We start from the raw sequence: 16,388 nt of genomic DNA, 5'->3' as shown, positions 1-16,388 counted from the left end.
CATTATTCTACTAAATGGCCTGAGTATGCTTTTTAAATGATGATGGGGGGGCGGGGGCCTTAAGAAGCTTTTTGGAACAAATGCACCAAATATGTTTTATCTTTTTCTTCCATATCCTCTGCCACATCACAATTCATTAACACGTACCCTGATCTTGGAAAAACGAAATGCTTTGACAGTCAACTTCCAGTGACTGATGGGAAAAATACAAAATTTTTGCATATACTGTTTGTGCAGGATTGGCATTAAATCTTCAGATTGAGTGGTTGATGTGGTCGAGGATGAATTTCTACCACATTTCTTAATGATGTAATGAATATCTGTCAGAGAAATTGGTCATATCATAATGCGTGACGTTGCACTGCGGCAAAACATTTGTTAATGTTTGGAAATGTAGAGAAAACAAAACTTGTATCATTCATGGCTTTGATGGCCCCAAAAATAACTCGTGGCATAATGCATCTCAGCTCTGCTGATTTACCTTCTTCACGTCAAGTCATTGTTTTGCAAGTCACTAGTCTCAAGTCCTAAACTTTAAATTTTGAGTCCTAATCAAATCATGATATGCTCAGCCACAAATTCCATGCCAATACTTAATTTACAAAACCATGAATGCATTTTTAAAAAAAATTGCATTTAGTTGTTTGAACAACTTTGTGAAAAACTACCGTAGCTGTTAAGCTAACATCTCGGCAACAGCATTAACATTAGCCCCAATTTACGGTTTATTGTGTAACTTCAAATGTCAAATGAAGTTGGAAGTTGTTGTGTTTTCATCAACAATTTTCGACCAGCACATTTTACGCACTACAATTTGTTTTTGTTAATCTGGGCATAGTTTTTTGACTTAAACCAAATGATCTTTCAATTGGCGCTCAGTAATGTGACTGCTGCGATTGGTTCAAACAAAGTAGAATAAATAACAAGAGTTGATTCACTAAATAAAGGAAAATTAATTGATTCATGGCACAAATTTTAAATGACAATTTATAATCTTTGGATATGGAGGATGGTCAAAAGGCTCAAGTTCAAGTGAAGTCAAAATTCATTGGTGTTTTAGTCCTTTTGATGTTTTTCCAGTCCAAAGTTGTCATATTTGTGAACTGAGTGACTTGAGTCCACACCTCTGTAAAGAAGACCTAGAATTCATCACAGGTTTGTCATCACAGAACCACTTTGTCCATTAGTGCTTTCTAAAATTGCTTACATGTCAGGTAACAATAAAGTGCAGCTGGGACTTGTCATGTCTCTCCCAGACAGACACTGGCAGGTCCGTAATGTGTTTGTGTTGTTAAATTGAACCGTGAACCATCAAAAATCAGGGACATATTCTTAAATTTCAGCTGGATGTGAAGCTTTGCTGAAAAGATATTTACTTAACTGAGGCAGCAGAAGATGCATGAATGTCATAACCCTGGCAAAAACTAAACAACATACACTCTCTAAACCACTGTGTACCTCCCATGTTTTCTTTTTCATATTCAACAACTGATCATCTAAGAGATGTGTCTCACTGAGCGTGCCCGTCCGGATGAATTCATTAAAAAAGCAATTTCGATGGCCCTAACAAAGATCAGAAGACGTGACATGAATCCTGACCCATATACACTACAAGCTATTTGTCAAAACTTCTTTAGAAAAGGAGAAACTCAGTCAGTGTTCCCAAAATCTGGCCTCCATGGACTATAATGTAAGTTTGTGAGTAAGACAAAAAAAACGCAAAAACCAACCAAAAGAACAGAGAAGTGTGTCTCCTCTATTGTTCATTTTTAACTCATTCGCAATCGCCCAACCTTCCTCTTCACATCGGTTGTTTGTTTTGCTTGTTTCTCTGGTGCCTGTGCTGTTGACGATAGCCTTCTGTACCTGCAACACATTTCTGTGAGGGAGCTTTGTGCAAACATGGGACTATTTTTTCTAATATGGAGATCTCAATATTGTAAATTCTGTAGACTTGACTCACTTTCCATGACAGAAATTCACAGCTTCTGCACAGCATCTTTCTGTCTGAACAGTTTCAGTGTAGCTTGCTTTAAAGGCCTCCTAACCATGACTACGAATAATAATAAAATTAAAATTTTAAAAAAAGTACAGTTGTGTGGAAAAAAAAGGCTATTGTATTTTATAAATATATGTATACTGGTATGTATATACTGCATTTGTACTTGTTTGTTGCTTTCTAAATCAATGCCAATGTGGATGGAGTGTACAAACTGTAAATCCGTCCCATTTTAATAAACATGAAACTGTACATCAATTCATAGAGTCTCAGCCTCACATTTCACACCTAAAAGCAATATCAGTTTGTATGTTTTTTTTATTTAAAACCTTTCGTCAAATTATGTAAAGCTTGCAACACAATTAATCACTCACTAATCTTTTTCACGCAGGGCCTTTTAGAGGACAGAAGGTTTTGTATATTAATCCTAAATTAAATTATAATGAAATGGGTAATTTTCTAAATTGGCAAAATTAAATATCATAAAATAATTGAATCTATGACGCTCTTCATACAACATCTGCAAACATCTGGGACTTGTCTCTCCCCTAATTTTCATAATGAAGAATAAATTCATGAAAAAATGTTTTAGAAAGTGTTGAAAAAATGTTTAAGACAATAATAAAGAAAAAAGTTTGAGGAAATAAATAGGGGGAAATACAAAACTGAAAATAAATAATAACAAATATAAATTAAAAATCTATTAGAAATTAATAATATAGAAATGTATTAAAATAAATAAAAAAATAAATGCACAAATAAATAAATAGATGAAAAATTTAACAAAAACAGACAGAAGGGAAAACTAACACTGAAAGGACACTAACATGGGAATTAATACAAAGGTAAATTCAAAGCAAATTTAACCAGACATATATTATGTCACATTTTATATATACATATATATATATATATATATATATATATATATATATATATATATATATATATATATATATATATATATATTACTTTTAAATTGCATATTAATTTATTAATAGACTCATTTTTTATTTATTCATGATTTTGGCAGCTTCGCTTTTCCATATCCCCACAAGTATTAACTAAAGACAATAAATCAAACCCATGCTTGAAAAACATGAGTTTATGATTAACAATCAATTATTCTCCACCACATAAGTAATTCAGTTCATATGAGCCTCACACACGCTCCTCTCTTAAGCGTCCAGCAGCAATTATAGCCTGAATATCCAGTCAGTGTTTGCTATGAGGGTCCAAGGACTGAGAGGTGATATTGGGCTTTATCAATAAAATGGAATTAAATCAATTTTTCTTCTCCTATAGTGTAATTCCATTGCCTATTTGCATGATCCTCCCTTAAAGCTGTAGCCAGATATTGAACTGTAATAAAGTGACTTCTGCTGCAAAAGAGATAAACTATTTTCAGTTTAGGGACAAATGAATGTCCCACTCACCTTCTGCAATGTCAGACTCTATGGGCAGACACAGACAGACAGACATTTTTGACAATAATAAAAGTAAATTCAAGACTGTACTCACTTGATCCTAAAATATGGGTAATGATATAAAAGCTGAAAACATGTGTCCATTTTGATTTAACATTAGAAAAGGGGATAAGGTGTCATATTGTAAAGTCAGACAAAAGAAAGAGGAATTTATTGTCATTATATGCACAGCTAATAAAACATTGTTTTGCCACTCTCTGGTGAATTTAAAAAGTAAAAAAAAAACAAGACAGCCAGACAAAAAAAAAAAAAAAAAGACAAAGAGAATAAATGTACCAGCAGGAGCACAATTAATAAAACAAAGTAAAAACAGCACTAGAATAAATAAAAGCAGCATCAGAATTCAGCCACAGTTTAATAAGTGACTCTTGAAGACAACATTAATCTTGTTTATTTGTGTCTTTGTATGTGTGTGTTTGTTACAGACAATTAATAAGAAATATGTAAAGGATGAAAAACACACATAACAGACTTAGTTTTGGCCCAATTTATATAGTAGCCTACATTTCAGCAATAATGCAGTTCAAAGTGCTTTACATTAAAAAAAAAAATCAAAAGCAACCAGACAAAGTACAAAAGAAACAATAATGAAAGGAAATTTAAATGCAGTTAAAAACGTCCTTTAAGTGCTAGAGACTAGAAAATAAGAACATAAAACAGATAGAGATATCTCATTTTTAACATTTTTTTTTTGCCTATTTTAAACATTTGATATCATTCTCAAACTGAACACTTTCTATTTTATTTTTTATATTTTTTTTCTTGAATTGAGTAGCGCAGACACGTATTGATTGTTGTTTACTGGTGGATGCTGTGTGCAATTGAGCGCACTGGGAGGCAGCCCTCTTCAGCGGACCCCCACATTCAAACACTGAGGGAGACGTGCATATAAAGTTGGAAAACAAATTTATCACAATTTTAGTTTCCCCCTCTTTCTGAAACCCCAACTGACTCATACGTATCTCTCTGTGTTTAAATATTTTTTTTAAAAATCCCTTAAGCAGCTGATTTAACGGAGCAGAGAGATGGACCATCTGTACCCAAACGCATCGCGCAGCGTCACAGCTCTCCAAAGCACTGCGCGGACGATGTGGCTCACCGGCGTGGTCATCGCTTCTGTCTACGGTGTAATCGGTGTTTTGGGGCTAATTGGCAACATCACGCTCATCATGACGTTTTGTTCTGCCAAATCTATCCGCAACGTGCCCAATCTTTTCATGTCGAGTCTCGCGCTCGGGGATGTTTTGCTGCTGCTGACCTGCGCTCCGGTGGATGCCAGCCGCTACCTGTCAGAGGAGTGGCTGTTCGGGAGAGTGGGCTGTAAAGTCATCGCCTTCATTCAGCTCACCTCGGTCGGGGTGTCTGTGTTTACTCTCACTGCCCTGTCTGCTGACAGGTAGGGACGTTTTTTTCTGTTTTAACCATCTTATTAAACCTATTATCAGTTTTAAAGAGCTTTCATGTCAGCCAAAACGTCCAAAAAGTCTTAATTTGTCTTTGTAAAGACAGGTACAGGTCATGTGTCCAAACTAAATGTTTTATTAGCCTGTTAGAATGGAAAGCAAATATTTAACCTTTTATTGTTCAGGGGAGAATAATCTGTGCGCTTCTGACTGCTGACACGTGCTGTAGGCAAATGCTACAGAATCAATTAATTGCTATTCGTTATTTTTTTTTGAGGGATTGTACTTTATTTATGTCACTTTTGTGTTTTTCCCTTTTGCTCTGTTTTTTCCTGCACAAAATGTTTCTTGTCTCTTGAAATTATTGTTACTGTAGCCAATTTGTCTTTGTTTTATTTTCATGCACTTTGCCAGGCACTTTGTAACTTTGGGTGGCTGGGAGTGTGACTGCCATGACTCACTCCTGAGCTACAAGCACGGCCCTCCCTCCATCATCTGGCTTTTAAAGAAAACGTGTCTTTCAAACCTTTTTGTGTGTTTTGGGGTTCTGGGGGTATTAAAAAAACCTAAATCCTAACTTCATTCCAACTGCTTACAATATTATATCAAGTGCCTCCCCCGTTTTGCACCATCCCACCCCCTCTCATAAATAATGAACAGATGATCCCTACAGTCAAAGTTCTGTTACAATCTTTACTAAGGTGATCAATCGACCTGACAGGTGTGGCATATCAGGATGCTGATTACACAGCATCGTTACTACACAGGTGTGCCTTGGGATGACCTCAATAAAAAGCCACTTTAAAGGCTGGAGTTGCTCATACGACACAGCAAGTTTTGAGGGAGTGTGTCGTTGACATGCTGTCTGCTGTCTGCAGAGCTGTTGCTCGTGAACTTGATGTTCATTTCACTACCATAAGACATCCCTAATGTTGTTTCCCTGAATTTGGCAGGACATTCAACTGGTTTCTCCCAAAGTGAAACCAGCACTTTAAAAAAGAAGAGAAAATAAGCTCTTTATTTGTTAAGAATAGTACTTTAAAGCACTTGGGCTTATTTTCATAGAAGCAAAGGGGAAAGGAAAAAAGATAATCTTTACAATATGTACTTTATGTCCCTCCCTGCCCCACCCTACAATCCCAACATTTCGAATAACATAACAAACAAAACAAACATATGAGCAAAAAGGAGGAAAAATCATAGGTATGACAACAATATTAACGATACATCATTGCATACGTACTGTGCATTTACATTCATACTAAGGTAACAGTGAAAAAAACTATATAAGAATTGGTTTAGTTCAGGAGAAACCAGCATGTTTTTAGGCGCCAAAACATCATGACTTCTTACCATGACTATTGTGTGCCACCCTGTAGTAATACAGACATTTTTTAACTTAAAAAATGTTTAAGATGATGCATTGAGTCCATGACAGCCACAATACTCCTGAATCAGCCTCAATTTTTAGATACACACAAGCTCATACACATGTCCAAAGTTGGACAGTCTTTTTTTAATGACTACCCAGAGGTCATATGAATGATTTAATTAATGAATGCCTTAACTGATAAATAGATTCGATCATTCAAAAACCAAACAAACATTATTGTCTTATTTTACCTTTCCTGCTGTGTCATTACCTGAACATGTCATGGTTGTGAGATCAGGGTTCTTGATGTGCTTGAACATCCAAAGTTTCCTGATTTTACTTGAAATTTTTACTTGAAACTAATTTTCTTTGCGGAAATAGAGCAGAGATCTACAGTATGGTAAGCTCTTAAAGTAAGACTCAAAGCAGTATTTGGAGTTTTACATGGTTTTCTTGGTAATCTACCAAAAAGCATCCCAAATTACCGCACTTCACCCTGTGATTGTGTGTGTGTGTGTGTGTGTGTGTGTATGTGTATTTTAGGATGCTTTACTGGCTTACTGACTTTGTGTTTGGGTTTTTTTTAAAAATTTGCTAAGAACACATCTGTTTAAACAGGTGTTTGGGTATCTTGTACGCACTTGCTCTGTATTTTAATTTTTTTTATTGTTGATGTTTCATGTTTTCTTGTTGTGTAGTGTGGATATTTATGAACTGTGCAAAATAGTTTTGCACTTTTAACTGTGTGGTTAGTAGTCACCTAATCTTCAGTGCCTTTTTTTCTTATGTGTTGTATATCATCCTTGTGAAGCACTTTTGTCTGTGAAAAGCGCTGTACAAATAATTGTACTGACTTACTTAAATATATATAAGCGTAAACTTCAATTTCCAACCTGAGAAAATAAATTCTGGATTGTCTTCAACAATAGCTATCTATTTCCCATATTTGGCCTTTTTTTTCTTTCAAAAAGCACAAATCCTGTTAACCTGCCTCCAACAAAATAAGACCTCTGTACTGCTGTAAACGAGTAACCTTGTGAACGCATGAAATACGTTGAAAAGTATAATATGAAAAGCACAGTGCTGATAACCTTTAACTGACATTGTCCCTGGGTTTTATCTACCTTATAATAATGTTTACTTCATCGTCCTTGGAGTCTTAATAAGAATTGGAATCACCGCCATGATGCACATCTCATATTGTATCACATTCTCTTATTAACAGCAGCAAGTAAACAAATGTGAGCCTGTTTCCTGTTACAGCATTTGCTGTTTTTCAGTGAAGCTACATTTGAATTAAAGGTCCTTCACTTTCCCTCAGAAGAGTACTACTAGCAAGTAAAACTGCTGCCTAACTAATTTGGCAGCAATTTAGCACCAATATCTGTTGTACCTGTACAACAAGGTAAGAAAATTAGCATTGTGCTTCAAATTTACAGTACTACCTGCACACTTTTCACGCACGTGGAAGTGCTTTGCTGATATGTTTTGCATACCTGTAAACATGCTGTAATCATATTTTAGGCTGGTTTCTTCCAGCGCAAGTTGTTGTAAGGAAAAGTTCAACATTTTGGAAAATAAGCGTATTCTTGCCGAGAGTTAGATGAGAAGATTAATATCACACACAGAAATGAACATAGTGGTAGTCTTCTTATTTAATTACGGGCAAAAATACATACATCTCCCACAATGCTGAACTATAGATTTTAAGTGAACTTTTCATGTCAATTCACTTGTCATCTTAAAGTTGCTACAACTTCACAAAATTTAAGTAAATACAGCTAAGTTTTAGGTAAACTTAAAAATTGATAAAGTAAGATTTATAGATATATTTACTTACATTTTTCAAGGCAATCAGTTTCCTGGATTTATTTCATCTTATCGGACTTTACAGACAAGAATGCTTTTTTGTGTTTTTTTACTGGCATGCTGCATTTAGTGTCACAAACACGCTGGAAAACAGGTTAGTTAACAGCAGAAAGGCCAGGTGGTTACAGTGGTTCTTTTCAACATCTGCTACTTATTCAGTCTCTCTTTCACTTTCTCGGTGCTGACTGATTTTGAATGATGTCTGAGAGCTGCTCAGATGGAGACAGACAGTATTAAGTGCCGGTATTGCACCACTCTGTTAAAGGGGTGAAAATGTGTGCATCCACCCAGGTGTCACATTTTCATCACCGTCAGTAGGAGCTAATGGGAGCTGTACACAATAAAACAAAAGCTGTACCCGTGATGACTTCAGAGTAATTTGGCCCTTGAGTGAATGCCAGTCACAGCATTTGCTTCCACTATTCTTCCTGCTAACATCCCCCAAAAGCACCATGGGAATAGCAGTTCCAAAATAGGTGTCAGACTTATCTACACCGTTGAATAATAATAACGACAATCAAAATTAAAGGTCTAATTAATTGAAATTACTTTACTTTAGATACCTCAGGCCTTATTTATTATAGTAAAAACTCTGCTAATCTGCTTCATTGGAACTGTGTAGATGTGGTTTGATCAGATTTGATAAGGAAATCTACAATATTTCTCTCTAGTAACAAATGTAGTGGAGTAAAAGCCAGTCTGTTTTTATATTATTTATACCACATAAACCTTGCATACAGGCATGTGAAAAAAACTCTTAGGACTCTTAGGAAAAAAAGGCTCAAGGTTTTAGTAATGAAACTGTGGAGAAAAAAAAAGTACCTCGCTGCCTTCACTTCACCAGAGTTTAATCTGTTCAAGCTCTTAATATTAATCCCCTCCTCCATACATTCATAACACCACCATGTGGATGGTATCATCTAGATAAGGTTTGTTTTTATTGCCACATGTTTACCACATGATCAAAACAGTGATAATATGTCAGTGGTATGTTTTCAGCGTGTTTTAACTGTCCCCAAGTGGCCAAAAAAAATAATTTATTGGAAGTTTAAGTGTTGAAGGCAGTCAGCTGCACTGCAAGTAACGAAATAAATTTGTCAAGTACTTCTATCTGTCTTATCAGGTACAGGGCTATCGTGAAGCCTCTGGACATCCAAACATCAAGCACCACTACCAGCATTGTTCTGAGAGCGGCGCTCATCTGGCTCTTCTCCCTGGTCGTCGCTATCCCCGAGGCCATCTTCTCTGACCTCCACACCTTCAATGTCAGCTCCACTAATGAGAGCTTCGTCACGTGCGCCCCTTACCCCCATGCTGGAGAACTGCACCCTAAGATCCACTCCACGGCCTCCTTCCTCATTTTCTATGTCATTCCCCTGCTGGTCATATCCATGTACTACACCTTCATCGCCCGCAGCCTGATGAGGAGCGCCTCAAACCTGCCTGTGGAGGGGAACGTGCATGCAAAACGACAGGCCAGTGTTCATTACCAGGGCAACAGCCCAGCTTTTCTGATATGGTTAGCTCCCCAACAGATACTCCACCCCTTTTGTTTATCTATTTGTCCATCAGATGGCCTAAAACTTTAGTCAAAAATATAAATGCTGAGTAACATTTAAAATACTGTACCCAAGAATATTAACTTAAGTACAATTTTGAAATACTTTATATTGTTATTGAATTTATTTCCTACTTTATACTTCGACCATACTACATTTCAAAGGTAAATATTGTACTCCTCTACATTTATTAGACAGCTGTATTTACTAATTAGTTTGCCGATCCAGATGTTATATTCAGAATAGGTGATAAATTTATATACATTACAGATTAAACATCCCAGTAGTACATAAAGTTATTATTTGTAGTTTCCCCTCTACCAGCTACAACATAAAAATGTTGTTTACACAGTAGTTGTAGTAGAAGTAGTATTTTATTCAGTCATCATACACAATACAATTAATACAAACGGTATAGTCAATATAAACAAAAACATAATTACTGCAAACAAACATCATAATGCATCATTAATCTAACTGATGACGGAAATTTGAACATTAAATACCAGTGGTGCACAAATTACACAGTTCTATTCCCTGAGTCAAAGTATCAATACTCCTGATCAAATATTACTCCAATTCAAGTGAAAGTTACTGAGTCAAATGGCTGTACTGGAGTACTTGCTTTTAAAAATGCTAAACTATTACTCTGTCAGGCTAAGTTGTCCTGATGTGCTTATATAACAAAACATAAATTTAATATCAGAGACGCCTTCAGTACAGAGAGGACACATGGGAACAGTTTCCACCAAAAACTTAAAGAAACCTCACATTGTCTCTGCATATATCCTTTGGCATTTTATAAAACATTACACAAGACATCTGACTAGACACAGTGTCTCTATTTACCCTGTCGAACCAGTCTGTACAGCACACATGCGACGGGGAACAGCATCTTCAAGGTTCCTCTAATCATGACTACTGGACAGCCTGCGGTGTCTCCACGTGATATAACATCATTAATACTTACATAATCAATTTCTTTACTACAGAACATTAATTTTCAACATATCAGTCCTCTGATCTCACTCCCAGAGTGAAAACATGGTGCTTGTATAGTGTCCCCGGTGTCTTTATAGTGACATTATTTAGTGTCTATATGCGACACACTGAGCTTTATTTGACAATCAGAGCAACAGACTTTAACCCAGGAGACTGTTGTTCACAACCTGCAAACAACAACATCTGTTGTGGCGTTTGTGTCACTCAAAGCTGGGTATGTTTTTTTTTTGCATCAACTGTGATAACCAAGTAGTTTTATCACATAAACACCAACCCCATCTTACCGCTGGCCCCTTCCATGTCAAGATCCAATGCAAAATGTGTAAATATTTTAGAAACGCCAAGCGGCAAAATATAATGAGTATGGATGAGACCACACTGTATTTTTTATGCCACTTCAATAATAAAATATATCACAATCTAATACTGAAAAGGGTAGTTGTTAAAACAACTTCATTAAAAGATCAGCGTTTTTCAGCTTGTGGCCTTCATGGTCAAGATGTGTTTGTGTTTGATGTGTTTTCAAAAAGTTTATCTAAATACTACAGGGGTTGCTGGAATTTGTGTTCCTTTAATGTCTATTATTTAACAGCAATTTGTTGTTATTTTTCTAAAACCATCAGGTTGAATCCAGAAAGCGTCTGGCCAAGACAGTGCTGGTGTTTGTCGTTCTTTTCGCGGTGTGCTGGCTTCCCTGTCACATCATCTACTTATACCGCTCCTATAACTACTCCCAGGTACACAAAAGTACTGTTCTAGATTTCTGAATTTATCTGTTTATTTGTTTCTCTCTGCTTGTTTACACTTGGAGTTTAATGCACAGTTAGGCTACTATCTGTATCTTTATTTGTTTATTTAATAAAAAATGACTTGTTATCTTTATTCCAATTAATATGGTAAGTTGTTAGAAAAGATCTATACAGCCCTTAAAGTGTTCTTTACTGCCATTTATATTAATCGTATTTATAGACTAGGTATTTCACTGCTGATCTGTTGCAAGGTCAACAACTTTGGTCCCTGTTTATTCATGTCAACTACAAGGAAAATTATAAAGCACCATGCAAAAAATATATGTGTGTTTGTTCCGCTCCCTAAAAATGAATATTATTAATTAATATTAATTAATAAATATTAATGGTCAACTTGAAAATTATTAGAAAACAGCCATATTGTATGAAATTTCTTTTAAAACTGGAGGTTGCGTCAATAATGGGAGGAGTTCTAGGTTGATTTGAAGATTATCTGAAAAATCTAATGAAACTGTGAAACTTTTGACAATAACAGGAGGATGACCATACCGGCCTTTTTACGATATTGCACTATTTTGTTTTTTTAAGAAAAAATATGTTTCTGTGTGTGATGGGAGGCTGTTCAAATGAACAACTATACAACAAAGTATACTTGTGTATCTGCTCAGGATGCACTCATATCAAAATATTTGTGTTTGTTTACATCCCTAGTATACACACCTCTCTTTCTGATTTTTTTTCTCCACCCTGTCTCTCCCCCGTCAGGTGGACACCTCCCTGGTTCACTTTGTGAGCAGTGTCTTCGCTCGTATTTTGACCTTCACCAACTCCTGCCTCAACCCCTTTGCCCTTTACCTGCTGAGCGAGAACTTCCAGAAGCAGTTCAACCAGCAGCTGTGTTGCTGCTGTCGTATGATACTCAAACGCTCCTCGCAGAGCCCCACTCATTTTAACACACGTGTGACGTCTGTCCGCAGCACGCATCACTCCATCTCAAGTCTGAGCATGATTAATGGCAGGCAGATGAATCAGGAGGATTTTGTGTGAGGGAAATGTGTTTTTGTGTGTACTTGTACTTGCTACATAGTGTGGTCCAAAACACATCACACCGAAGGAGTAAGGACATTTGGACCAGTCCTCACTTCCTCAGAGACATGTTTGAGGGTTTTGTCTCGGTGTTAAAGGTTCAGGTTACAATTATGTTTAAGTTCAGTGGTGGAATTTAAGAAGAAATTTCAGGTATTTGTATTTTACTTGAGTCTTTCATTTCCATGCTACTTTATATTTTTACTTTACTACATTTTAGAGATAAATATTTTATGTTTTACTTTATTTATCTGACAGCTTAAGTTACTTAACAAATTAAGATTTTTGTATAAAAACATGAGAATAGTGCATAAATTATGATGTTTAGTTGAAATGAATAGTCAATTAATTAGCTAATCAACAGAAAATTAATTGCCAACTATTTTGAAAAGCATTTAAGTCATTTTCTTGTTTTGTTTTTCTCTTTTTTAAAATAGTTTAGAGTTTTTTGGGATTGTTTTTTTCTCAATTGGTTACTCTGACAATATTTTGATGTCATTTTCTTTGTATCTATAAATAGTACCACAGTAATGAAGCAGAATAACCTAAATCACAGACATTTTTAAATATATATTGCCGGGATATCCTATATATCATAAATAAAATACTTGTACTGAAGATACTTGTACTGTGATGTTTCAGTGTGATCTACGTATATGCCGTCTTTTTATATTGGTGGAGATTGTTCTCAATATTGATGTATCCTACAATATTGAGCCTAGACCCTGTTGCTGTATGATATTTCTACATATTGATGTTGTGATAACTGTAAAGATTGTGAGAGATGTATTTTAAATGTCAGCCGTTCTCTGTTTGCAGAATGTTTATCAAGCTACATCTCAGTTGTACACAGTGTGAAAAATGAACCGTGAATGTAAATGCATGTACAAGAACTCATCTTGTGTTTATATGTTTTTGTGGTTGTATTAAATACAGCTCTCAAGGAAATTAACTTGGCAGACTGTCATTTTTGGTGTAAACACGTTGCATGGTGCATTTCTCTTTCTCAGTGCAGACAAATAATTTGAAATTTCAGTAAAACTTGCAGTCTGTTTTATGTGCAATATATTACTTTATACATAGTTAGAGTGGATCTGTTGTTGCTCTTTGCATTTAGACTCTCAGTCCTGTTGACTGTGTATACACTGCATAGTTTCTGCACGCTGTGCTCACAGTACATGATTATTCTGCACAGTCACAGGGTGGATTAACCGTCACCATGTCACACCACCATGTCCTATTTTGGTGTTCCACAGAGGGAGAGGATCATACCCAGGTTGGAGTAAGTGGGTGAATAAATCAGTCTGGATACCGTTTGTTTAATTATGGTGTGAGTGCTGTGCCAAATTTCTGTCCTGTGTTGTCTCAACCATCTACTTAACATGTCATCTTCAAGTCGGGCTCATTCTGTGAAAAGTCTGGAATGTAAACAGGTATTAGTTATTATCGTTTTAATTTCTGGAACTCAAATCAAGACAAATAAAAGCACATGAGAACACATGTTTGAAATTCCTTTTAAAAATTCCTATGGGAATCCTGCAGAGAAATGCAGAGGTCTCTTTATAATCTTGAAGGAATCCTGTAGGAATTTAAAAGGAATTCAGCATAAATCCTGCACGGAGATTAATTCTGTACAATTCATTTGAGATTCTGCGGCTTCTTGAACAAATTCAGGATGATTTTTCTTGCAGGTAATTTGCTTTGATTGTTCCTGCATGATTCCAGAGGGAATTCTGCACAGCCGCCTCTCTGCAAAAAATATAACATCAGGTTTGTTTGACATCAGTTATCCTCTACAAATGTTCAAGACTTACAAAACTATTCTACTTAGTTTATTTAAAGACTCTTTAAGAGGTTAATTTAATTTTTTTGTGGGAAAAAATACCCACAAATTATTATTCAAACTCGTTTAGAAATACAGAATTGACTGTATGGCATGCATCTTACTTAATCAATCAAATAGGAAAGTAACATCAGCATATTACAGAAATGTGGCGGCATGGTGGCTTTGTTGTTAGCACTGTTGCCTCACAGCAAGAGGGTCCCTGGTTGGAATCCCAGTTGGAACAGGGTTTGGCCCAGGCAGGGGTCCTTCTGTGCGGAGTTTGCATATTCTCCCCGTGTCTGCGTGGGTTGTCTCCGGGGTCTCCAGCTTCCTCCCACAATCCAAAGACATGCAGCTCAGGTTGATTGGTGACTCTAAATTGCCCTTAGGTGTGACTGTGAGCGTGTATGGTTGTCTGTCTATTTGTGTCAGCCCTGCGACAGTCTGGCGAACTGTCCAGGGTGTACCCCGCCTTCTGCCCAATGACAGCTGGGATTGGCTCCAGCCCCCCCCCCCGCGACCCTTACGAGGACAAGCGGTTATAGGAAATGACTGACTAGAAAATGAAAATAGTTTTAGTAAAATAGCTGTGGTACTCACCTACCTATTGACACATACATACACACATTGTTTTTCTCCTTCAGAACTTGTTAAGGTGTTACAAAGCCTGGATATAGAGAGGTGGGTTGTCCCCTGAAGCACCTCTGTATGAAAAGAGCTTTTAGGTGGAAAGGCAATTAAAAGCAATAACACTTCCAGCCCTTCTGAAGGCCTCACCCAGTCACTCTAAAGGTTGCTGATGTGTGTAGGCGCTGTATCTTAGCGGTGTATTGATCTGTATGTGATTGCTGCTTATTTGCAGCCAAAGTGTCAGAACTATCAAAGGACATCAGAAAGCTGAAAATGTGACCATATTTTTTTCACAGTTAATGTCAGTGTTGCATCGTGTAAATATCCATGCAGAATTTATGATTGGTGGCCTCTTCATCACAGCGCAAACCATTGCACCACCATGGATCTTTTCTACAGTTTAAACTATTTTGTTGCTTTTTTATATTTTTATCTTCTTTAATGTGTAAAACTGTTTAATGATTAAGCATACATGAATTTCTCTTCATGCATTGTGCTGCATTGGGGTAAAATTACATAAGATTTCCATGTAGTTTGATGTCCTATAATACAATATTGATTTATTATTAAATGTAACCTATGTAGCTTCTTACTCTATAGATCATGTTTCTTGATGAACGTTTCTCCATTTAGTTTTTCTCATGCATGCACCTGGATGACACAATAGACATTTCTGCCACTATTCCACTGATCTACAGGTGGCAGCACTAAGACATGCAGCAATGCACCAGCAGAGAAGAAGACTGTAAGCTAATAAACATGGACATGTCCCATTCAATATTTAGAACATTTGCAAAAAAAAAAAAAAATGAAAGAAGCAGAGAACTTTTTTTTTTTTTTTACAAAATTAATCACAATTTATACCATAAACTGATACAGAAAAGGCACAAATATGGGCATTAAAATTCATCAGAATGCAGAAGAATAAGTCTTTGATGCTTTAAATTTTCTGGCAGCTGATTCCCAGATGTTGAAATTAGATATATACTATTAGATGTAAACACTGCTAGATTTTAAAAGAACGGGTTTGAATTGCTGCCATGATCCAGATTCAAACCAGGAAACCAAGAAACACCGGCTAGAAAATTACAGTGGAGGTTTCGTAACAGCTGTGAGTGGCTGAAATTAAAGGGTTCAGATGTTTTTTGCTCATGTTGAATGGGCATTTATCCAGTGTTTGCATGTTTCTAGTAGATGTACATTTTTATGACACCACTAGCCCCAAATATAGCCTCTGTAGTGATAGATGATGAGGTAGGTACTGGATGGTTAGGTTACAGAGAAGGAAGTTATACTCTCTTATATATTTTATATATTTCAAGGGCTTTTGGCTGAAAGGTGGGTGCACTGTAAATAACAAAAAAAAAGAGATGGGTAAACCATATGTACCTGCGTATACCCTCCACT

General features: G+C 36.3%; 1 protein-coding gene across 1 annotated transcript; it reads left to right on the top strand.

The window, feature by feature from the left end:
• The first annotated feature begins 4,511 nt into the window (after positions 1-4,511).
• On the top strand, positions 4,512-12,649 carry grpr (gastrin-releasing peptide receptor). Its single transcript, XM_042489647.1, has 4 exons — positions 4,512-4,882; positions 9,254-9,605; positions 11,315-11,428; positions 12,206-12,649. The coding sequence occupies exons 1-4, from the start codon at positions 4,512-4,514 to the stop codon at positions 12,485-12,487; spliced, it is 1,119 nt and encodes a 372-aa protein (XP_042345581.1). The 3' UTR covers positions 12,488-12,649.
• Positions 12,650-16,388: the final 3,739 nt, after the last annotated feature.

The sequence above is a fragment of the Plectropomus leopardus genome, chromosome 1 (genome assembly GCF_008729295.1).
Source record: "Plectropomus leopardus isolate mb chromosome 1, YSFRI_Pleo_2.0, whole genome shotgun sequence".
In the NCBI taxonomy this organism is placed as follows: Eukaryota; Metazoa; Chordata; class Actinopteri; order Perciformes; family Serranidae; genus Plectropomus; species Plectropomus leopardus.
This window is presented reverse-complemented; position numbering and strand designations above follow the sequence as displayed.

Excerpts from the sequence above, each read along its gene's own strand:
- grpr (XM_042489647.1), top strand. The coding sequence starts at position 4,512 with ATGGACCATCTGTACCCAAACGCATCGCGCAGCGTCACAGCTCTCCAA. Across the intron at positions 4,883-9,253 it reads ACTGCCCTGTCTGCTGACAG|GTACAGGGCTATCGTGAAGC; the intron begins GTAGGGACGTTT and ends CTGTCTTATCAG. Across the intron at positions 11,429-12,205 it reads GCTCCTATAACTACTCCCAG|GTGGACACCTCCCTGGTTCA; the intron begins GTACACAAAAGT and ends CTCCCCCGTCAG.